Source organism: Papaver somniferum, chromosome 11, assembly GCF_003573695.1.
Source record: "Papaver somniferum cultivar HN1 chromosome 11, ASM357369v1, whole genome shotgun sequence".
Lineage (NCBI taxonomy): Eukaryota > Viridiplantae > Streptophyta > Magnoliopsida > Ranunculales > Papaveraceae > Papaver > Papaver somniferum.
Window position 1 is genome coordinate 106,488,891 of NC_039368.1, and position 22,865 is coordinate 106,511,755.

Genomic DNA, 22,865 nt, shown 5'->3' on the forward strand with positions numbered 1-22,865 from the left:
ATCTATCAATTCAAATCAAACCATAAACCAGGCGCTTTGTAAAAAAAAAACAGCCACCTACTCGTACGTGTCTACTTTACATAATAATGATTACCCGTCACGTCACTATTCATGAGGTAGCCGACGTTACTACGGTTATATTCGAAGAGGAATTGTTTATGATGAAGTATTTCTACAAGTTTATGAAAGGCATGCCCACGGCTAGGGTTTACACCAGTTCAGAAGAACAATATTTCTACAGATTTATGGAAGGAATACCTATGGCTAGGGTTTGCACCAACACAAGAAAACAAGAAAACGAATTGAAAGAGAAACGCTGGAGTACATAGCTGGAATATGCTTGCCCGCTTTACTGCTACCGCTAACACCAGGACGTGAGAACAAAGATACGAGATAAAAAGGAGAGCCACCCCCTTTCATAGGCACTTTTGGAATTTGAATAAGGAAAGGGTTTCTTATTTGAGCTACGTATGGGAAGAGGCAACTGGGCCCGCAAGAACAAGTCCGCGCCACGCCAAGCCAGCGACGTGCCAAGCCAACGCCATGCAAATCCAGCGTCCATGCCAATCCAGAGCCCGTTCCAAGCCAATCCAGCGCTAACAGCTTGCGTCCTTCCAGCACCAGCAGCTTACATCTTCCCAGCACTGACATCTTACGTCCTTCCAGCGCCGGCAGCCTGCATCTTCCCAGCGCTGACAGCTTACGTCCTTCCAGCGCCGGCAGCCTGCATCTTCCAGTGCTAACAGCTTGCGTCCTTCCAGCTCCGGCAGCCTGCATCTTCCCAGCGCTGACAGCTTGCGTCCTTCCAGCACCGACAGCTTACATCTTCCCATCGCTGACAGCTTACGTCCTTCCAGCGCCGGCAGCTTGCATCTTCCCAGCGCTGACAGCTTACGTCCTTCCAGCGCCGTCAGCCTGCATCTTCCCAGCGCTGACAGCTTGCGTCCTTCCAGCGCCGGAAGCCTGCATCTTCCCAGCACTGACAGCTTACCTTCTTCCAGCGCCGACAGCCTGCATCTTCCCAGCGCTGACAGCTTGCGTCCTTCCAGCAGCTTACATCTTTTCCAACGCTAACAGCTTGCATCTTTACAGCAGCTTGCATCTTTACAGCAGCTTGCATCTTTCCAGCGCTAACAGCTTGCATCTTCCCAGCGCTAGCAGCTTGCATCCTTCCAGGGTTGCACTTGAACGAAAAGTAGAAGGGAATCAACAACCCAATTTCATCACACATAAAGATCAAGAACGACTTCTCCAAAATCGAATCAAAGAAAATCAACAACCCCCCCTGAGTTCACAAAGGCTCTTTTCCTGTCATTAGATGCATGATTTCTGGGGACTTCGCCCGCAAGATCGCGCAGTCTATGGTGAAACATTTATGTGAGATTTTATATTTCCCCAAGGCGCAACGTCAAGACATATTTGCAACCCTCAACCGCACTGCATCTGGAAAGCAGTTGTTTCCAGCCAGGAAGTCGTTCCCAAACCCCAACCTCTCTTGGAAAGCACGATTGATAGACGGAACTGGGGACTCCTAACCACTGTTCGCTTGAAGGGTGTACAGCTTTACAACATGCTGATTGACGCAGCCTCTCCGCTTCAACGTCCTCCAGCAGCGGATCCGCTTCAACATTCGCTTCGGCAGCCGCTCCGCTTTAACGTTCGCTCCAACAGCCGCTCCGCTTCATCGTTCTCTCCATAAGCTGCTCCAGGATCCGAAGAAGAAACTTCAGCGTTTTTGCTCCATAAGTTTCAACGTCCTCTCCAAGAACCGAAGCCACTTCAACGGCTCCTTCATGCCAAGGATCGTGTCGTAGCCGCCACTCCTTCTTTCTAAGAATCTTGTCGTATCCGCCCCTCTTCCTTGCCGAGGATCGTGCTGTAATCGCCACTCCTTCCTTCCAAGTCTCGTTCCACCACACTCCCTATGCCAAGGATCATGATCATAACCAGCCAATTTCTGTAGTCGTGGCCACCTCTTGTTCCATCCCATCAAAGCTTGTGGGCATAGATAGTTTGCTCTCTTACGCATCCAGCCAATACCTTTACTTCCATGGACAGTGTCTTCTGATCACATCTGCTGCCAAGAATTGTTGCAACCCGTTTGTTGATACCAGTCAGAGCTTCACCATGGCAACAATCACTGTAAAGGTAACCCGTACTCCTCCATATTTTAGTTGCACACGGAAGAAGTAACAAAATCACAAGTACGAACACACGATGGTGATATCCTTATCATGGTCAACCCACCGACGATGGAAACATGAAAACCACACTTGGGGACTGGGAATCTAAATGGATCCCTTCGCTGTCAAAGCTCAGAAGACACGGTCAACCAAAGGTCATAGCCACGAAAAAGCCATCTTCTCTGCAAGGGTGTAGTGTAAGAATATCATCACCTCTCTGTCTAGAAGACGCTTGCAACACTCTACGAGGCCGAGGCGGATCCCAATCCTTCCCAGATGAAACAACTTCAGAAACTAAAGAAAAGCGCGACTGGCCACTGCTCATCGCAGTCCATCCCGACGACCATCAAGGATTCGTGAGACAACTCCAGAGACGCGGCTGAAAGATTTTCCTGGAGAAACAGAGGGAGCCACGATAAATAATATAATTCTATTATTTTCTACCTCTTCGCTATCCAAAATATTTCATCCATGTGATATTCTGAGCATCCCGGCATCACATCCAGAAGAGTACAATAAGCTTGCATCAAATCCCGTGGACATGGATTCAAGGCGATGCAATGAAAGTATGCTGCACATGGGGACTACCAACATGGGACGCTTTCACTCCCCTCAACCAGGTTATTTCTAATTTCAACATCATCACTATCGAAGTTTTATGCAAGAATTTCTCAACGTGAAGCCGTACATATGCACCGAAGACTCAAAAAGCACGCCACAAAGATACATTCACATATTCGGCCATGATCATCGGATCAAACAGAAATATAACTGGAGACTGCTCACCGCATCCCATTCCATAGGATAGTCCAAGATTATGAAGATGGTCTGAAGGATGTCGCTTGGAACAAAGTCCTTGAAGACTTTGATAGCAATACATCGGCAACGAAACGTCTCCCAACTCGTCTATTTTATCTAGTGGCGTCGGAAGATTTCGACCATACAAGCATTCACATCACATCATCATCACGGTCAGAAGGTCCAGGCACTGAACAACCTAAAGCTGAGGATTGACCGACAACGTAACCACAATCTCCAATATTATCCCTAACATGGTCGCCACCGAGCACATATTTCATCCATCCATCCCAAGAATGCGACAGAGTTCGGTAAATTTTGGAATCCATTGGAGAGACACTGTAGACGAAGGCGCGGATCCGGACGGGCAACAGAAAACAAAAGAATGTCAATATCTCTTTTCATGCGGACAAAATTTCTAGAGTTTGAGCAAAATAAATATTCCTTCTTGCTCCATGAAACAGATGACTGGGCACGACTATGCCACCTCGGGCCCGCAATTCTTCCTGAATTTTACTGTCGAGCTGTTTTAACCTACCGAACGAGCTCAAAACCTAAATATTCCCGCGTGGGAGATAGGAAATTATTTTCCGTTCATAATGGAGGGGAGGACCATCAAAATACGAGTTCGTACGAGAATTCTACAACGATTCTAGTAAAGGGCGCTAATTAGGGTTTCGGCATGCCAAACCCTAATTCAGACAAAGTTGCCATCATCCCACGGAACTGAAGCCGGTCGTCATCCTTCCACGGAACTGAAGCCGGTCGTCATCCTTCTTAGGAACTCAAGCTAACTCCAATCCAAGCCGAGAAATCTCCATTTCAATACGACCAATGCTGACGGCTCCCATTCCAAGCCAATCAAGTTCTAACGGCCTCAAGTCCAAGCCGACCAATGCTGACGGCTAATCCCAAGCCGATCCAATGCCAGCGGCTTCCCTTCACGCCAAGTCTATGCTAGCAGCTCCGCCCCGCGTTCCAAAGCCTAGCCCAAAAGACACGCAACCATTCCAGATCGAGGCCAACAACTTGCATCTCAACCGACCTATACCACTCTGCAACCTAACCTGCAGTACCAAGAGCAGAATCTACGCAAAGCTGCCAAACACGAGAATCACGAACTCTCCATACCTCTCGAAAAGGTTAGACGGGTCTTCTTCGCCATTTCTTTCAACGACTTATCATTTCGATCTTGACCTTGCCTGTCACCATCTTATGCTTACCTCGCAACAATGCTCTTGTTCCGAGCTAAGCAGGGGACTTAATGTTGATGGTGGTTTTTATCTTAGGGTTAAAATTGTAAACCCGTACATCTGACATGACGTCACTATGACGGTTAGAGCATTTATTGAACCAATCAGCATGCCTACGTAAGAATTACCAGGGTACCTATTTTTTTACATGTGTCATGTTCCACGGCAGAACCCCTAGCATTGACCGACATCATCTATACCAAACACTAATTCTCATGCTACCGTGCCAATGGCAAACCATGCCAGCCACGTCTCCGCGCTAAGGCATGCCAACCATGCCAGCCACGTCTCCGTGCCAAGGCATGCCAACCGCACCATTGTGCCAATGGCAAACCATTCCAGCCACGTCTCCGCGCCAAGGCATGCCAACCATGCCAGTCGCACCATCGTGCCAATGGAAAACCATGCAAGCCACGTCTCCGCACCAAGGCATTCCAACCATGCCAGCCGCGTCACCGTGCTAATGGAAAACCATGCCAGCCACGTCTCAGCGCCAAGGCATGCCAACCATGCCAACCGCGTCACCGTGCCAATGGCAAACCATACCAGCCACGTCTCCGCCCCAAGGCATGCCAACCATGCCAGACGCACCACCGTGCCAATGGCAAACCATCCCAGCCACGTCTCCGCTCCAAGGCATGCCAGCCGCACCGTCGTGCTAATGGTAAACCATTCCATGCCGGCCTTTCTTTCACGGCTGCCAAAACGAAGGTTTGCAACGATCAACGGCCACCCTTCCATCAGAGATGCGGATCTTAGCCGTCCAAGGTCGGCAGCCAACGCGTGGTAACCTTTGGCCCAACTCCTAGCCCCAACTTTGGCCGCGCCCAAACTAATGCCAAACCCTATTTTTTGGCTGCGCCTAGACTATGCCAAAACCCTAGTTTTGGCCACGCCTAAACCATGCCGTGTCGGCCTTTCCTTCAAGGTTGCCAAAACGAAGGGTTGCAACGATCAACGTCCACCCTTCAATCTGAGATGCAGATCTTAATCGTCCAAGGTCACCAACCAACGCATGGTAACCTTTGGCCCAACGCCAAAACCCTAGTTTTGGCCGCACCTAAACCACGACTAGACCATGCCATGTCGGCCTTTTCTTCATGGCTGCCAAAACGAAGGGTTGCGACGATCAACAACCACCCTTCCATCTGAGATGCAGATCTTAGCTATTCAAGGTCACCATCCAACGCATGGTAACCTTTGGCCCAACGCCAAAACCCTAGTTTTAGCCGCACCTAAACCACGGCTAGACCATGCCATGCCGGCCTTTCCTTCACGGCTGCCAAAACGAAGGGTTGCAACGATCAACGACCACTCTTCCATCTGAGATGCAGATCTTAGCCGTCCGAGGTCGCCAGCCAACGCATGGTAACCTTTGGCCCAACGCCAAATTTTGGCCGCACCCAAACTATGCCAAATCCCTAGTTTTGGCCGTGCCTAAACCACGCCAAGGCATGTCAACCATGCCGTATGGCATGTCGTGCCAGCCACCTTTCCGCGCTAAGGTATGCCAAACATGCCACATGTGCCAATGGCATGCCGTGCCACCCACCTTTCCGCGCCAGAGCATGCCTACCATGCCACATGTGCCAATGGCATGACGTGCCGCCACACCTCTGCGCCAAGGCATTCCAACCATGACAGACGCACCGCTGTGCCGAAGCCATGCCAACCTCTCATACACGACCATTGTATGCCAAAACGAAGGGTGACAACAATCAACGACCACCCTTCCATCTAAAATACATATCTTAACCATCCAAAGGCGCCCGCTAACGCATGGCAACCTTTGGCCCGACGCCAAGCCCTGATTTTGGTCGCGCCCAAATAATGCCAAAACCCTAGTTTTTGGTCGCGCCTAAACTGTGCCAAAATCCTGGCTTGGCCATACCTAACCATGTTAAAGCCATGTCGGACACGCTTTCATGCCGCTGGCTACCAAACGAAGGTTTGCAATAATCAACGCCTATCCATCCTCTTAAGATGCAAAATCTCGACCGTCGAAGGTCACCACCGAGCCGGCAAGTATCCCAAGCTCAACTTGCCAAAAACAGCAACATGGTACGTGTTTTCCACAAAAACACTCGAGACATCAACACATGTCACAAACTGGGGGATGCTCATTGGGTATTGGTTTGGCGGTTTACAGCGTGCGGCGTACACTATGCCCGTTACAAGACAGTGTCATAAGGATGAGGCGGTTAGTAAATACGGGGAGTAATGGTGAAATGCTTTCCTTCATTATGGAACATCAATTCCAGGCGTTACCGGTTACCACCTCCTCCCATTTACTCATCCGTTTTCCATTTCTTACGAGACCAGAGTACGTTTCACTTCGACTTGTATAAATAGGTCTTACCTATTTCCACTGAACAACAAGTTTTGGTCAGGAGCATACAACACTCAGAAAACATTTGTTAGCTTTCCCATTTTTTAGATCTCCACCTTCTGATACAAGTCGTTGAACAACCACTCTTCCAGAGTCAACTATTCTGATCTCAACACTCTCTTCGCTTCCCTCCCCAAAACCAACCCTTCTCCTTCATTTTGTGACCGAAGCAAGTCTGGAACGACCATTTCTTGGTTTAGGCCGGATTTGTACAGATTGATCTCTCGAATCTAAAGTATTCCCTTGCGGTACATTGTTTAGGGTTTAGACTCGTTTCTCACCCATAACACACAAAATTACTGAAACCAGCAGAAACTGTTTTCACCCTCAAACACCAACCAAAAGACACCATCATGTCTCAAAGTTATATAGTTCCAGATACTCAGGATGAATCAACTGCTGCCCTTGGAAATGATAGAGGAAAAGTTAAGGAGAATCTTCAACACCATAAGAAAACTATTCAAAAAGGATTAATGAGTAACATTCAGATGGGTCATTTTGTCAATCGATCTACTGCTCTAAAGATCTTTGATGTTGTCCCGATCCAACATAACTCTACTCAAATGAACAATGGCCTACCAGTTATTTTCAAACAAGTTACTACTCAAAATGTTACTGTTGAAGCCTCAGTTCTGATCCCTGAATCGGTGAATCGTGGTATGATTCGTACCTCTAACTCTTCAAGGAGATTCAAAACATCTACTATACCAACTCATACCCCTACCATCACTAGAGAATAAGTTATTTCTGCAGTTGCTGAGCAAGATGCTCTACCTAACCTGAAAACAAAGATTAACCCAATAGCCGATCTGAGGAAACGTACTAGATCTAGTTCTTCCACTTTAGCTAGCATAGTGGTTATCCCAGAACAGCATGAGGTCTCTGAACCAGATTATGCTCAACTCTGTCCTCCTATTACTAAATTGGGAGAGTTATCTACCATCAATTTATCAAATTGTACCCTCAACACTCATTCTCTGGTTGATCTGTATGGTAGTTATAATATTCATGTCGATGGATCCCAAAGTAACAATGGTGTCTGCAGTAATTCACTTCACAATGTTGCTACTCTGAATCTCGATTCTACTCAAGATACTTCTCAAATGGGTGGATCTAGTAATTCTCAGCTTGGTGATAGTTCTGCTCCTACCACTCAGGTAAATTGAAATCCTTCTCCCCATGTTATAGATAATCTTAATACCTCTAGTCCTATCAATCATTTCCCTGTTAACAATGTCAATTTGGTGTCCTGGAACATTAAAGGGTTTGGAAAGAAAACTGCTAATAAAGAACTTAGCCTGATGTGTAGAAATATAAACCTAGATATTATTTTTCTGTCGGAAACAAAAATAAATAAAGATTTGGCTGCTAGAAGATTAAGAAACATGGGATTTCCTTGCACTTTTAATGTCCCAAGCATATTGGGAGGAGTGGTGGTCTGGTGCTGTCTTGGAAGAAAGAAATCCATCTGAACATTATTTCATCCAGCTTGAGGGGAATCTATGTTACTTCAACTGACATTATTCATTCCAAACTTTGTCACACACATTTAATATATGGTGAACCTAATAGTAGTCTAAGATAAGCCTTTGGGAAAATAAATGTCAACTACCACAAATACCACATGATCCAGTTTTCTTTTTAGGAGACTTTAACACTCTTTTAGGCACTGGGGATAAGAATGGTGGTCTAGAAGTTGATGATTATGATTTTGAATACCTTAGAAATTTATGCTCTGCATTTGATTTGCATGATCCTGGCTTCTCTGGCCATGGGTTTACTTGATCTAATATGCAACAAGGTGCCGACCTTATTCTTGAAAGATTGGATAGATGTCTTATTAATCAATCTGCTGAAACTTTGTGCCAATAATTTACCTAGAGACTCTTCTGATCATTTCCCTATCCATATAGGTTTTAATTTTGAGGACATTTGTATGCCTAGGACATTCCATTTCATGGCTATATGGATTGAGGATCCAACTTGTAGAGATATGATAGCTAATTCTTGGTATGTGAATGTGACAGGTTCCCATGCTTATAAACTTAAAGCTAAGATTTTGAGTACCAAGAAAGGTCTTAGAGATTGGAATAAATCCTCTTCTGGTAATATTCAAACCAATATATATACCACCAGGGGGTATTTAGTTGATATCCAAACTTCCAATACCACTGACTCTAGCTCTATAGATAGACTCAGACTCAAATCTAGATTAGAATACCTATATAATCTTGAGGAACTCTATTCGAAGGACAAGTCTAGAGAGGTATGGCTTATGGAAGGTGACAGAAATTCACCTTATTTCCATAGAGTTACTCTATTTAGAAGTAAGAGAAATGCTATTAGCTGGATTAAGGATTTCTTCTGATACTATTCTAACTGATAGAAATAGTATCGGTAATTCCTTCGTAGATTATTTCAAAACTCTTTATTCTACCCATACTCAACAATTTCAAGATGAGATTTATCAAGATATACCTGTCAAGTTCTATGAAGCTGATAATGCTCAGCTAAACTCTCCCCTTTCTCCAGAGGAGATTAAAAATGTTGTTTTTCAAATGGGAGGTAAAAAAAGCACCAGGACCTGATGGTTTCACTGGTCTTTTTTATCAGAAGCACTGGGATATTATGGGGGAGGCAGTCATTGATATGACCCAAACCTGTTTCAGAACTGGGCACATAGCAAAAGTTTTTAACCATACCAATATTGCTCTCATTTCTAAAATGACTCTTGCTCAGTTGGTTTCTCAGTATAGACCTATTGGTTTATGTAATTTTATTTATAAAATTCTATATGAAACTTTAGCTAATAGATTGAAGCCTTTCATGAATAATATTATATCCCAAAATCAAAGTGCCTTCATACTCAAGAGGAATATTTCAGATAATATTCTTCTAGCTAATGAGGCCATATATGTTGTTAACCACAATGACAAAGCTAAAGGCATTGCTGCCATTAAGCTTGATATGTCTAAAGCTTATGATAAGATGGAGTGGCTTTTTATTGAAAATGTTTTAAAAAAAATGGGGATGTCTGAACACTGGATAAAACTTATTAACCGGTGTGTTTCATCTGTCTCTTATTCAGTCCTTCTTAATGGTAGTCCAACTGGTTATTTCAAACCAGAAAGAGTTCTGAGGCAGGGAGACCCTCTATCCCCTTATCTTTACATTATTTGCTCTGAGGCTCTATCTTCCTACATTGATACCCTATCCTTTAAAGGCCTGATTGAAGGCATCAAAGTGTGTAAGGATGCTCCTGCTATGACACACTTTTTGTTTGCTGATGATTCCCTCCTTTTTTCTAAAGCTACTATTAAAGACTTCCAGACTATCAAAGATTATCTCCACAAATACTGGTTGGCTTCTGGCCAAGAAATAAACTTTGATAAGTCTGAGATTCTCTTCAGTAGAAAAATACCTGAACATAGGTAGGCTCAACTTGATAATATCCTGGATATTCAAAATAGGGATTTATGAGAAAAGTATCTTGGCAACCCTACTGTGTTTCAAGCCTCTAAAATTCAAACACATATGGGGATCATTCAATCCATTGATGCCAGGATTTCTATCTGGCTTCATAAGCTTTTGTCTCAAGCTGCTAGAACTACTCTAGTTAAACATATTGGTCAAGCCATTCAATTATTTCAAATGGGAGCTTTTTTAATCCCTAAACATCTCTGCAGACAAATGGATTCTCATCTCTGTAAATTTTGGTGGGGAGAAACCCTTGACCCAAAAGATAGAAAATTGTACATCTTTTGGGTTGGGATATCTTATGCTCCCCTAAATCCGAAGGTGGTTTGGGGTTTAGGAAAGCTGAGCTTAATAACTTGGTCATGCCTGCTAGAAATGCTTGGAGAATTATTGAAAATCCTAATAGTATGTTAGCTACTGTTCTTAAAGCTAAGTACTTTCTTAGAAATGATTTCTTGAGTGCCAAATGCATTAATAAATGTTCTTGGACCTGGAAGTGTATGCATGCTATTAAGGATTTGATCAAACCTTTCATCTCCTGGATTGTAGGGGATGCTAAATTTATTGATCCTTTGTGTGACAAATGGATCCCAGATTTGGGATCTGCCACACCAAATCCCCTAGTCCCACCTGACCCCAATGTTAAAGTCTCTTATTTCATCAATAGTCAGACTAGAACTTGGAATGTTAATAGATTAAATACTCACTTTGATAATGATTCCGTTAAGAAGATTATCACTATTCATTTAAGCCAGTTATGCACTCCTGATAGGGAGGCTTGGGAACTTTCAAATAATGGTAGATTTTCTTCTAAGTCTACCTATATGGGAATCAGAGGTATTAGGCCTTCCCCATGTATCAATCTTTGGAAGCGCATTTGGAAAATCAGGATTCCTTACAGAATCCAAGTGTTTCTTTGGAGAGCTGCTAGAAATGCTCTACCTGCCAGAACTATTCAACATACTAGAATGCCTATGCATAGTGTTGATTGTGAAAGATGTAATGATTCTCATGAGTCTGTGATGCATGCTTTCGTTCTTTGCATATTTGCTAGTAGAGTTTGGTTTCTCAGTTCCTTTTGTATCAATACTCAGGTTTTTCAAAATAAGTCTCTTATTGACTGGTTGAATTTATGGCTTACTGACCCTGTTACTAAACTTCATGAGGAAGATCAGTGTTTCTTTGTTGTTGTCCTATGGTCTATCTGGAGTAGTAGAAATAACCTTGTTTTTCAAAACCTTAAAGAAACTCATGTAGCAGTCTTAGCTATTGCTAGAGCTATGCTATTGACCAGAAAACCTTGTTTTACTGTCTCTCCTACTACCTCTGTGAGTCTGTGTGACAAATAGACGCCCCCTCTATTGGTTGGATTAAATATAATATTGATATAGCCTATGATGTTATTTCTGGTGCAGGATATGTGATGCGGGATTTTGCAAGCAAAGCCTCTGTTTGTGCCTCCCTGGTTTTTGAAGTAAAGTCTGCTGAAGAAGTTGAAGTCATAATTATATGGGCAGTCCTGAAGAAAGCTATGGAGGAAAAATTCACTCATATCATCATTGAGAGTGATGCTAAAAGTCTCGTTGACCAATTTTCTGCTGGCTTGTTTGATGGTGACTCAAGAACGGATGCTATATTTAAGGATATTTTGCTTTTCTCTTCTAGTATAGTAGCTTGTGTCTTTTCTTATCAACCCCGTTATTGTACAATTCCTCTATGTAGTGGTCGGTTCCTCCAATTTAGCTCCTACCAACTGTTAAAGGGGATCATTAATCTTTTTGAAAGCCTTTTTCTAAAAAAGAAAAAAAGAAAATCCTAACTCGTTTTTAACGAGTTTGAGCGTTAAAAGACTCTTCTCATAATGCTTTATTATATCCAAGGAAAAATCTAGCAGTACTTCATAAAAATATGTCAATGGTCTTTTTTTTATTTAATGAGAGTTAAAAATTTAGACTTGCAGTAACTCGGTCTGCAAAGGGAAACCTAATGAAATCAGTGGTCAGTTGTGATTTTTTCTTGCGGTTATGGATCATTGTTCATACGCATTTCTCCATCTCATTACAAGAAATCAGGTTACCGAATTCTACCACAAGCATTCCCCAGTTACTCAGAACTATTTCAGCAATTGACGGCTCCTAACACAAAATAATACTGTAATACATAGGAAGGAAATGAGAAATAAACAAATTGATTAATGTTCGTTAACTATAGGCTTTACCACCAAAGAAAAAACCGAAAACTATACGCTCCAGGAGATCAACTATATGTGAAACTGAACAACATGTTTTAAGGATAAATGAGAAGAAAAAGGTTTGCTGTTGATGGAGGTGTATTTATGTCAGTGAGGTTTATAACACCGCTTCTGAATGTGAAGTCAAGGAAGAAGAACCATAGTGTATGCGATTGAGTTTTTCTTGTATAAACGAATTCCTTATTCTGCTTTTTGCATCATTTTTGTTCTGCTGCTGCTTTTTAAACGCGTTAAAGACTTTTCTCACATATCAAGAGCTTCCAGTTGGCATGTGGACCTTCAGAAGTGTCACGCGGATTCGTATGCCAACCAATTGCCTTTGCTACCTCCTGAATTTCATCCATGACATTCACACTATCTAAAATATACGCAGTTCCCCCAGGTCTCAATATCCGATCCATCTCAAGCATAATGGTGGAAACATTGCATCTGTGGTGGTATTTTGACCGGAAAGGAAAATCAGCGGAACCAGTTAAAGACGTAATTTATGGACAAGTACAGGGTTGAAGTAATTAAAAGGAAGCATGAATTGCACTCTCCTGTTTTACACATAAATTCCTCTTCAGAAAACTGGAAAAACAAATAATAAAGTAATCACAGAGGTACCTCTTTTGTTCAGTGGAGAGGAGGCGATTCGCATTTAGTAGATCATACGTTCTTGGATATGTATCAAATGGTTCACACCTAGGAAAAGTTCTTCAGTTATGCCACCAGATTGTATGTAAATATGTTTGTTTCATGCATCAAGATTGATATGCCTTTGATTCAAGAAAGTAGCTGCAGTTAAGCTACTCTGCTAAACTAGTTCTACTAAGCATGGAGCTATCCAAGATTGGAAAAGGCAATTAACAGATAGGAAATTAATCCCCAAAAAAGTAGTATACAAGTTCAAATTGCTCTTACCAGTCGTGCATGACTCCAATTAGTCCACGATCATAGATAACAGGCAAAGTATTAGGTCCACTGACAGGTACAACATTCATTATCCAGTAATCCATCTCCAGATTTATGAGTGCTGCAGCGTATCTGCCACAAGGACTTGTTAAGCAAATCAAGAAATTTTCCGCCATGATGAAACAAGCATAATGCAATACTTGGATTCCAGCATTTTCAACAGTAATAAGTAACTCAAGAAATTATACAACATACCCTCCAAAACCAGCCCTCATGTCCATCACATTTCGAAATGGTTTTTTTTCCCAATGGTAAACATGAACGTAGCTGGTGACTATGTTTGTCCAATATCCATTTTCTGCTTTGTACAGCTCTCCTCTGGATATTTGGGAATCCAATTTTATGCTCTGGAGCCTGTCTGGTATATTATTCAGTCGACTAGGCCATGTAGTAACATTCGCCCCATAGGCATTATCAGGTAGTCGACTAATGCATGCTTTCATATCGACGTACCTGCAAAAATGCATTATTACTTAAATGAAGTCGTCAAGGGAAATAGCTATTACTAGTGAAAATAGTACCACAGGTGAGCAACTGCATTTTATCTGATGCATAAGTAATTTTATTAGTCTTTCACAGAGGCTAGTAACAGGGTAACTGGAAATTCTCAGAGAATACATAATGCTGTATTAATGGTATGTGAAATCCGACCGTACAAATGAGTAAGATCTTAGACAGGAAATATCTATTCGGGAGCTGTGCGTTATACTCCCGGTGCATCCCTATATTGGGTTGTCCCCCTTCCCTACCCCAAAAAAATCCCTATCTCATAAGGGATGCCAGTTGAATCCGAAACTCATTTTCATGATGGAAATGATAAAAATGAGATATCTTCAATTACGATTAGTGATTTCTTCAACCACGATGGAAATTTGATGCTTGAATCGTTAAAAGCTAGAAGGGTGATAGGATATGCATGACACGTTTATTACTGACTGAAAACTGAATATTCAGTTATGGTACAGAGTCCCTCTAACTAGGTTTAGTTTCATTTTTCGGCCACTGGATTGAGAAAATCAAGGAGCTTTTGGGGATCAGAGATGCTGGAAATGATATTAAAAACTCATTGACAAAGTATACAAAATTGCAGTTCCAGCTTAAGAGATGTGAAAGATGGAAACAAAGATACCAAACATTGTCAGGGTCCTCGCTCAGATCACACAATGGTGGTTGTGTTCCAGCATAGCGCCCCGTATAGCAGCTGTTATTTGAAGGTTTGCGCCATATAGCAACATATCCTTCTTTCTTTACAAGTTCCCAGCAAAGACGTGTAGTAAGGTCCTCCATCTCTGTAAGTAACGAGAGTTCCTCAGGGTTTAAGCAAATTAACTTCTCATAATCATGTCTAATTAAGGAACAATTAGCTATCGTGGAAGAACGTACATAACTCCATCAATACCTTTCCATTGTTCTTGCAAGGGGATTTCATGTTTATAAACTGGCTGTGCTGCCCAAACAAAGTATCCTCCACCTCTGAGCATCCTGTTGACCTCAAGAAGATAAATTCCATCTTCAATGCAATCAAAAGAGAAAAACAATTATATTCGGTAGAAAAGACCATAAATGATGCAATACTCGAAAGACCAAATTCAATCTTCTGACTTCTCTGTCCCTACTGAGGGACCTTGTAAGAACATATGATACCTAATCCCAGCAGGCAGCAGCAATTCTGTGTAGCCAATGGATTAAATAAAACAACAGAATATTAAAGAAACAGAAGATCTCCCTTTCAAGTCAGAATTTTTGCTTTTAAACGAGATTTTAAGTATAGCCGAGACATTTTGTATCTTCTCACGGTATAACTAATTTCGTTAACATCAGGTTTAGTCCAACCTTGCATACTTAGGTTTTCAGAGTTATACTTTTTAAAGGTTCCACAACTTTTTTTTAATTTCTTTTATACGTGTAACTATTTTGTTATGTACCTTCTCTCTTCTTAATACAATCTGCTTTCTCTATATTAAAAAAAGACTTCTCTGTCAGTGTCACTATTCTTCCCAGCTGAAGGGGAAACAAGAATGGCATGCGCGTGAAGATTTTAAAAATCACAAGTCGGACCAAATAAAGAAAGGCAGTCTACTAAATGCAGATGACAACACGAAATCTTGTAGTATTATCATAACGTAAATTTATAACAATCAGAATTCCTGGGTAGAGTACACAAACACTTGAAATACTGACAAAAAAATTTGTGTTACAACAACACTTACCATCACGTGTCCAGTTGATTCTACACCTTGAACAATGTATCAACTCGAAAGCCTGGCTCGGATACAATAGACGCCGTGTCGCAAAAGCTGCCACCATTGCAGGCACACCACGCTCAAGAGCAAATTGAATTTGGTTTTCATGAACATCTTTTGGTGCTATAGATAGAGTAGTCACATTTCGGGAAAGCAAAAAGGCACCAAAGCTTGCTACACCGCATCCAACATCTAATACAACTCGAGTATGATTACCAAATGCAATTTCAGGAACCATCTGTGCATTTAACGGGCATAAAAATACTATTTAGTTAAGTTATATCGTCATAATTCTTACCCAATTAGTAAGTATGGAGAATCAAATGGAAAAGAAACCTGTGCAATCTGATCCAAGTATTTATCTGCCCCATGGATGAATTGAGTTCCACCTCCAGGGAACTTGAATTTATCATTATCTCTCTCAATCCAATTCTGCCCACCTTTATCATCAACCAAGCGTGAATGTGGCACATTGCTGAACCACACCTCGTCTCTGCTTTGTGGCCACGGAATCGGAGTTTTGTAATCTTTTGGCGGTGGAATTAAGCAATTCAACACACTATCTTTCCCAGGACAATGCCGTTCAAATTTCTCGCCTCTCACGGTTGAATCAAGCTTCTTAAGCTCTTCAACATTATCCAAACAAGGAATATACTCTCTCATATCCTCAGAACATAAAGAATACTTGCCAATTTCAACAGCAGCAGCACTAACCTCGTCTGGTTTCACAATACTCGTATTCAAATTCCTAAACTTGTCAACCAAATCTGGATCAAATTCACCAACTTCAAAATCATCGGCCATAACTCCATTCTCATCAATAACCCCAAATTTCTCAGCTATTACAGGTGGTGGTTTTGATGGATGAGAAGGTGGCGGTTCAGATGATATTGTTTTATTCGCATTGGGAGAAATTGCGATTGATGGAGTAAGGCTCTTATCTGATTGTTGTTGATTATTGAAGAAAACAAGTTGTTGGTTTCCATCAGACCAATGTTGCCCCAAATAGAAGAAACTGAAAGCAAATAGGGTTAATCCAACTACCTTTGTGATCGGAGATTTTACAAAATCTTCGACTCCTTGGTTCACCATTCTGTTAAAGGAATCAGAAAACAAGAGAAAGAAGCAAAATTCAGGAAATCTGCTTCATTTGTCTTCTCTTTTCTCGATAGTTATGAGGTTTGAGTAAACCAGACTTCTCTTTTGATTCCCTGATTCGGGATTCGACATAGAGATCAGTTTGGAACTGAACAGAATTTGAGTCGAAGTCTTAAAGAAATGAAAAATCATAATATGACACTTAACTCAAGATATTTGTCTAATACTCTAATTTAACTCAGATAACGTGGAGTATTAATTAAGTGTTAATTCGAATCTAGGGTTTTAGAATTTGGACATTAGTACCGACATTACCAAAAGTTGGGGCTTGGTGTATGTATCGTCATCGTCAACACAGTCCATCGTTTTCTGTTTAATACAGTGGCTCACTCGGTTAAAATATATTCCCTCCGTCTCATTATTAGATGATCTAGTTGGTTTAAAATCTTGTCTCATCATTAATTGATCTATCTAAAATTATTCTTTTAATTGATTATCGTTATCATAAGAAATATGTATAATTTGATATTCATGTTTATATTCGTTACGTATGCGTTTTAAAATGATTTTCAACGATACAAAGTTTACGAAAATCTACGGTATAGTTTGAGAGATTAATGATTTCTAAATTTTACAGGTTATTATCCATAAGGGTATAGTTGTAAAAAATACTTAAAAACACTCATTTCAATCCTTGCCTTAAGAATTGTGCAAACTTCAACTAGGTCATCTAATAGTGGGACGGAGGGAGTATTCAATTTTAATCGGTTCTTGCTTTAACTTCATCAGAGTTGCTTTAACTTCGTCGGAGTTCGAAGTTCCTCAAAATGCTATGTGGATGAAACATCCACCAAGTCTTCTGAATTAAAATATTCTTATTTGGAGAGACATGTTACTGGAGACACCTTGTCAGTGATCATCTTGTCATCATGTAGCCATGCTCCTCCGAGGATCATGTTATATCCTGGATCTTCCTTGATTATGTAAAACTTGGTTTCTGTCAGGAAGAACATGTCCTCATCTTCAGGGTGATGTAGCCATAAGCATCCTTGGACATTCCTTTATGAACTCTGATCGATGCAGGAGCATGAATAGCTTCTTGTCGAGTGCTCCGTGCATCTCTGAGGGTTTTCAGTGGAATAATGTTGGCAGTACCAGTATCGATCAACGTTGTTCCAAAATCGTTTCCTTTGATATTGACTTTTGTAAGCAGTCCCCAGTTATACAACTCCTTGTGTGGAGGTGTAGGACGTACTTCTGTGATGGATAGACGTCTTCCCGAACGATGTGATTAAGAGCAGTGAAAATATCCTTTCTTTGTACCTTTGATAGATAGAGAAGTCCATACATATGCTCCACCAAGAATTGAACCGCTTCATTGAAAGGTTGTTCAGAGAGAGTGAATGTCCTGACTGGAACAGGGTTCATTTACACTCCAGTCCCCAAATGAAGCTTTCTCAACTCAACCTTCTATTTGAAATGCTTTTCAAAACATTGCAGTCACTTGTTGAATGATTGACGAATCTATGAAAGCAACAATACTTAGGATCCCCCATTTCTTCTTCAGTCGGTTCCTTCCTGACAAATGGTTACTTGATTGTGCCGTCTTGGATGTACTTCCAGCAACTCAACTTCTTCCATGAGAAGAGGGAAGTTTGAGTTTGTCTGATCATCTCTTGTTTGTTGCTGATGTAGGGTCGGAGCTTGTGCATTTTGGGCCTGGTTAACCTTTCATGGAAGGTTGGAGATTGTACTACTTGTTAACAAGAGGTCTGCTGCCGTGAGTATAAAGAGGTTCCTCGATCTTTGTGGGTTTTTCCCTTTTCGGTAAAGCAGGTGCAGTGGTTTTTGATCACTTAGCTGCTTCATGAAGTTCCGAGGAGGTCTGGAATCGGAGATTTTCCAATAAGGATTTGTAGACCGGGATCATTCCATGGATGCATAAGTCTACGAATTGTTGTTCAAGGATATTTAAATCATGACAATCCAAAGCTTGGATTCTGAACCTTTTCACATTATCATTAGGGTGTTCATTGTTACTCTGAAACATCCTTCCCAGATCGGAGAACGTGACTTGTTATGAAATGAAAAGTATTTTATGTAGAAGGCGTTAACCATTTCACCCCAAATGGTGATGCTCCCTAGAGCGATGTTGTTGTACCATATGTATGCTATGCCTGTCAGATACTTTGAACTCTCATTCATATGGACAACGTGGTTATACTCATGCTCACCCAACGACTCCAAGAATCGTGAAACATGCTCCTAAGCATTGCCTGTATCTTTTGATAGAAATGTTAATTTTGAGTTTATGATGTTGATATCTACTGATCATATATGTGTATCTCTTGTTTTTACGGTTAAAACAAGCAAAAAATCACTAAATTCGGACACTGTATGCAAAAGTTATGTCTAAAACAGTTTAGTGTTGTGATCCATCACAAGTAATCACTGGAATCGATCCTGGTGATTGGTCTGACCGATCACAAGTATTGTAACCAGTCCTGGTGATTGGTGTGATTGGTCCATATGAAGGAGTGTAAAATTGTTTTGCTCATAACTTCTTCGTCCGAACTCAGAATGACCTCATTCTTTTTGCGTTGTTTTTTTAATTAAATTTCCTACAAGATTGAGATAATTTAAATACTTGATTCTTTGTTGAAAATTTATGGTGTATTGCATTTGAGTTTATGAGATGTCTGATTTAGGTTATTATTAACCTTAATATTCAATCTCATATGAGGTGACCCTTATGGTTTGTGTGGCTTTTTGATTTAACATGATTAAGTTCTAGCCCATGTTGGTAGGATTTATCAAAGGATCATAAGGTGTTCCGATTGAAACTCATATGTGAAAAGTCACAATATGTTGAATCAATTTATGTTTACATGAGTTGTGTTTAGCATAACATACCTATTGAAATGCATTAGTTAAAAACGATTCTCTAATAAAGGTTTCTTTTGTTGTTGTTCTTTTGTTCTTGCAAGAGGATGACAACACACTGGGGGATAGTTCTTATTTGAGCTTGCGCTTAACGATATATCTTTCTTGGGAGAAGAGGCTGCGGAATTTGAGGGAACGAATTTGTTAGTTAATCGTTTTCCTGTTTAGGAAAAGCCTGTTTATATTGCATATATTTTGCTTTTGCTTAACAAAATTTCGGTACAATTGATATGTTCCATTATATTGTGTATGGATGTGTGTGTATTAGAGCACTGCTCGGTCAAACTTGTCAAGTTTAGTTGATCAAAACTATAGTATTGATTTATAGTCTACTTATAGGAGTTTCGGACTAGGATATATTGTGTAGTTGAGTTTTAGACTTCACGTCACTTACAACTGAAGACGAAAATCTACTGAAGAACTCGGAGGAACTTCATCAACAAAAGGTATGTGGAAACTAAAACTTATCTACCACTCAGAAGTGTATTCTATTCTATTATATCTCCTATTGAGACAAAAATCGTATAGCGATATAGACTTTCATATCATACACATTTGTTATTTCGAGTTGAGTATAACTCGCTTATCTATTTCTCGAAATATGTGTTCATAGATTTTTGCTTTAGATACATTTCATCATTATTCTTGACGAGTTTACTTAGAAACAATTTATTTGTTGGAAACTAAATAATGAGTCAAAAGATGATCATGTTGAAATTGCCTTGAAAAATCTTACATGATTTGTGTGAGACAATCATTTGATGTCGACTTGGAAAGTTTCGTATTGATCATTAGATCACTTGAAATTGCTTATAAGCTAATGGTTTGTGTGAGACAACCATTGTCGTCTTCTAAGAATGTTTCAATGATTGAAACGGGAGTTTAGAACTAAAACCCATGTCCGGAAAACATCACAATACGCGTACTTAGTGTACAAACTGTGTTGGTATGATTCAGGTCCGGAAACTTATTTTGCATACCAGTATGCGAACGGTTTTAACTGAGAAGTCCGGGAACCAAGTTTGTGTACCAATATGTGAACGGTTCTACCTGAGTTAGGTCCGGGATGACAGTTTGCGTACCCGTTTGCTCGAGATTGGAAAAAGTAATCACAAAGCTCTTCGTCTCATTCTTTGTGATTCCACAACAACTTGTTCTGCTACCATATAGTTAAGTTATTGTGAGGTGATTGATATTTATAGGTTGTTCTTCGGGAATATAGTTAAGTTATTGGTTCTTGTGCACCTTGATTTATCATAAGATGGAACAAAACTTCATAGGTATTTCTGTGAGAGGCAGATTTATCTATCAGAATAGACATTTTTGTGGGAGACATATTTGTTTATAAGTCTTCGACTTTGGGTCGTAGCAACTCTTAGTTGTGGGTGAGATCAGCTAAGGGAATCAAATGCATAGAGTTCTGTTTGGATTTATAGCATAAGGAACGTGACTGTACCTTAATCAGTGTGAGATTAGTTAGGGCTTAACTACATCTTAGTCCGAAGTTAATTTTTAGTAGGCTGGTGTATGTAGCGACTTAATACAGCGTGGTGTTCAATTTAGACTAGGTTCCGGGTTTTTTTGCATTCGCGGTTTCCTCGTTAACAAAATTTTTGGTGTCTGTGTTATTTCTTTTCCGCATTATATTTGTTTATATAATTGAAATATCACAGGTTGTGCGTAGTTCAATCAATTGGGAAATCCGACCTTGTTTGTTGGGTTGTAATTGATTGACACTTGAACATTGGTTTTTGATACCGTTCAAGTCATTTCTTAGATCAATCGGGCTCACAGGTTTCTATATGTTCGATTGCAGATTGTATTGAGAATGATATGATAAGTGCATAATTCATATGACTTTAGTATCCATTTCATACTTGTTTTAGCAATTATTCTTGCATGTATTCATATTATTACTCTTGTTTTCTCTTATTTGCTTCTATTAGGTGAATCATCCAAAAAGAAGCTACAAAGTGCTGAAAAGAGCTAGGAAGAGATGTATTCCAAGTATCCAAGTATCCAGGTGCCCAAGTCCAAAAGAAGTGGAAGAAGTGCGACGAAAAGGAGCAAAACGCTCAAAATCAAGAGAAGAGACAAATACCAATCTTAACTCATTCAAATTAAGTATTTATCATTATCATCTTGAAGATAATTGAAAGATAAAAAAATGAGGTCATTCCGAGTTCGGACGAAGAAGTTGTGGCCAAAACGAGTTTTTATTGAATACCGGAAACAGACGGGTACGCATACTTTAATTCCGAAAATTTCTGCTGGAATTTGAAGTTCGCGGACTGGTACGCATACTTAGCAAGTAGGAAAACGTGTATTAATACCTTGTAAGGCCTAAGGACACGTTTGGGATCGTTATTTCGTTATTTCGGGTCGGGTTCTTAAACCGAACTAAATACTTGATGGCCAAGCAATGTAAACCTATAAAAAGGTATTAGGTTATGTAATTTTGGAGGATCGAATCTCATATTACACTTTTGTTCTTCATTAATATTTTAGGGTTTACCCCTTTAGGGGGAAACCGGGTAATTGTGTAATCCTGAGAAACTAAATCCTTTGTTGATTAAGGATGAATTCAATGTTCTAAGCGTGAAGCATTATTAATAATACAAATCTATTGAGATTTTTTATCATCATCATTTGTTTTTACCATATCTAGGGTTTATGAGTGATTCTTAGATTGATTAGGAGTGCACGCTAGATTGATCTATTGATCGTTCTATTGCTAGTAGAAGTTAGGAGATAAGTAATCCTCGAGTAACTCTCTACACAAGTATAAATCGCGATACCTTACAGAGGGATTCTATGGAGGAATCGTGTGTGGAAACAACACCAGCAAGTAAACCTTGAGCTAAGAGTTTAACTACTGGGGTTAACCTAATTCACAAAGCTTAAAGCATTCGATTGGATTACACCTTGAGTGAGCTACTACTTGGTGGTTCGGTTGAATATAATCCGATATTGGAGAGCTTCCGCATCCGTGGTAAAAGGAGTTTTGGGGATAGCACTGAGATAGCTTCTATTCTATGGTTGGTGATGCATGGTTCTTACGAACAATAGATAAGTATATTAATCCAGCTATCGCTTGGTAACGACGAAGGATTCCCTGATCATCTCTTTTTTTTTATTATTGTCTTTATATTCATCTTACAACCAAACCCCTCTTTGTTATTTATTTTATCTTGTTGATCAAATAACCTATCAATTATACAGCTCTCTGTGGGAACGATCTCTTACTACCTCTATATTATCAGTTAATTAGTGGAA

At 40.5% G+C, this 22,865-nt stretch overlaps 1 protein-coding gene across 1 annotated transcript; it reads right to left on the bottom strand.

The window, feature by feature from the left end:
* Positions 1-12,137: 12,137 nt before the first annotated feature.
* Positions 12,138-16,877, bottom strand: LOC113322217 (probable methyltransferase PMT11). Its single transcript, XM_026570264.1, has 8 exons — positions 15,885-16,877; positions 15,516-15,786; positions 14,705-14,815; positions 14,435-14,594; positions 13,501-13,758; positions 13,255-13,377; positions 12,958-13,035; positions 12,138-12,780 (listed from the first exon to the last, which is right to left on the bottom strand). Exons 1-8 carry the CDS (start codon positions 16,638-16,640, stop codon positions 12,582-12,584), a joined length of 1,956 nt encoding a protein of 651 aa, XP_026426049.1. The 5' UTR covers positions 16,641-16,877; the 3' UTR covers positions 12,138-12,581.
* Between the last annotated feature and the right edge of the window lie 5,988 nt (positions 16,878-22,865).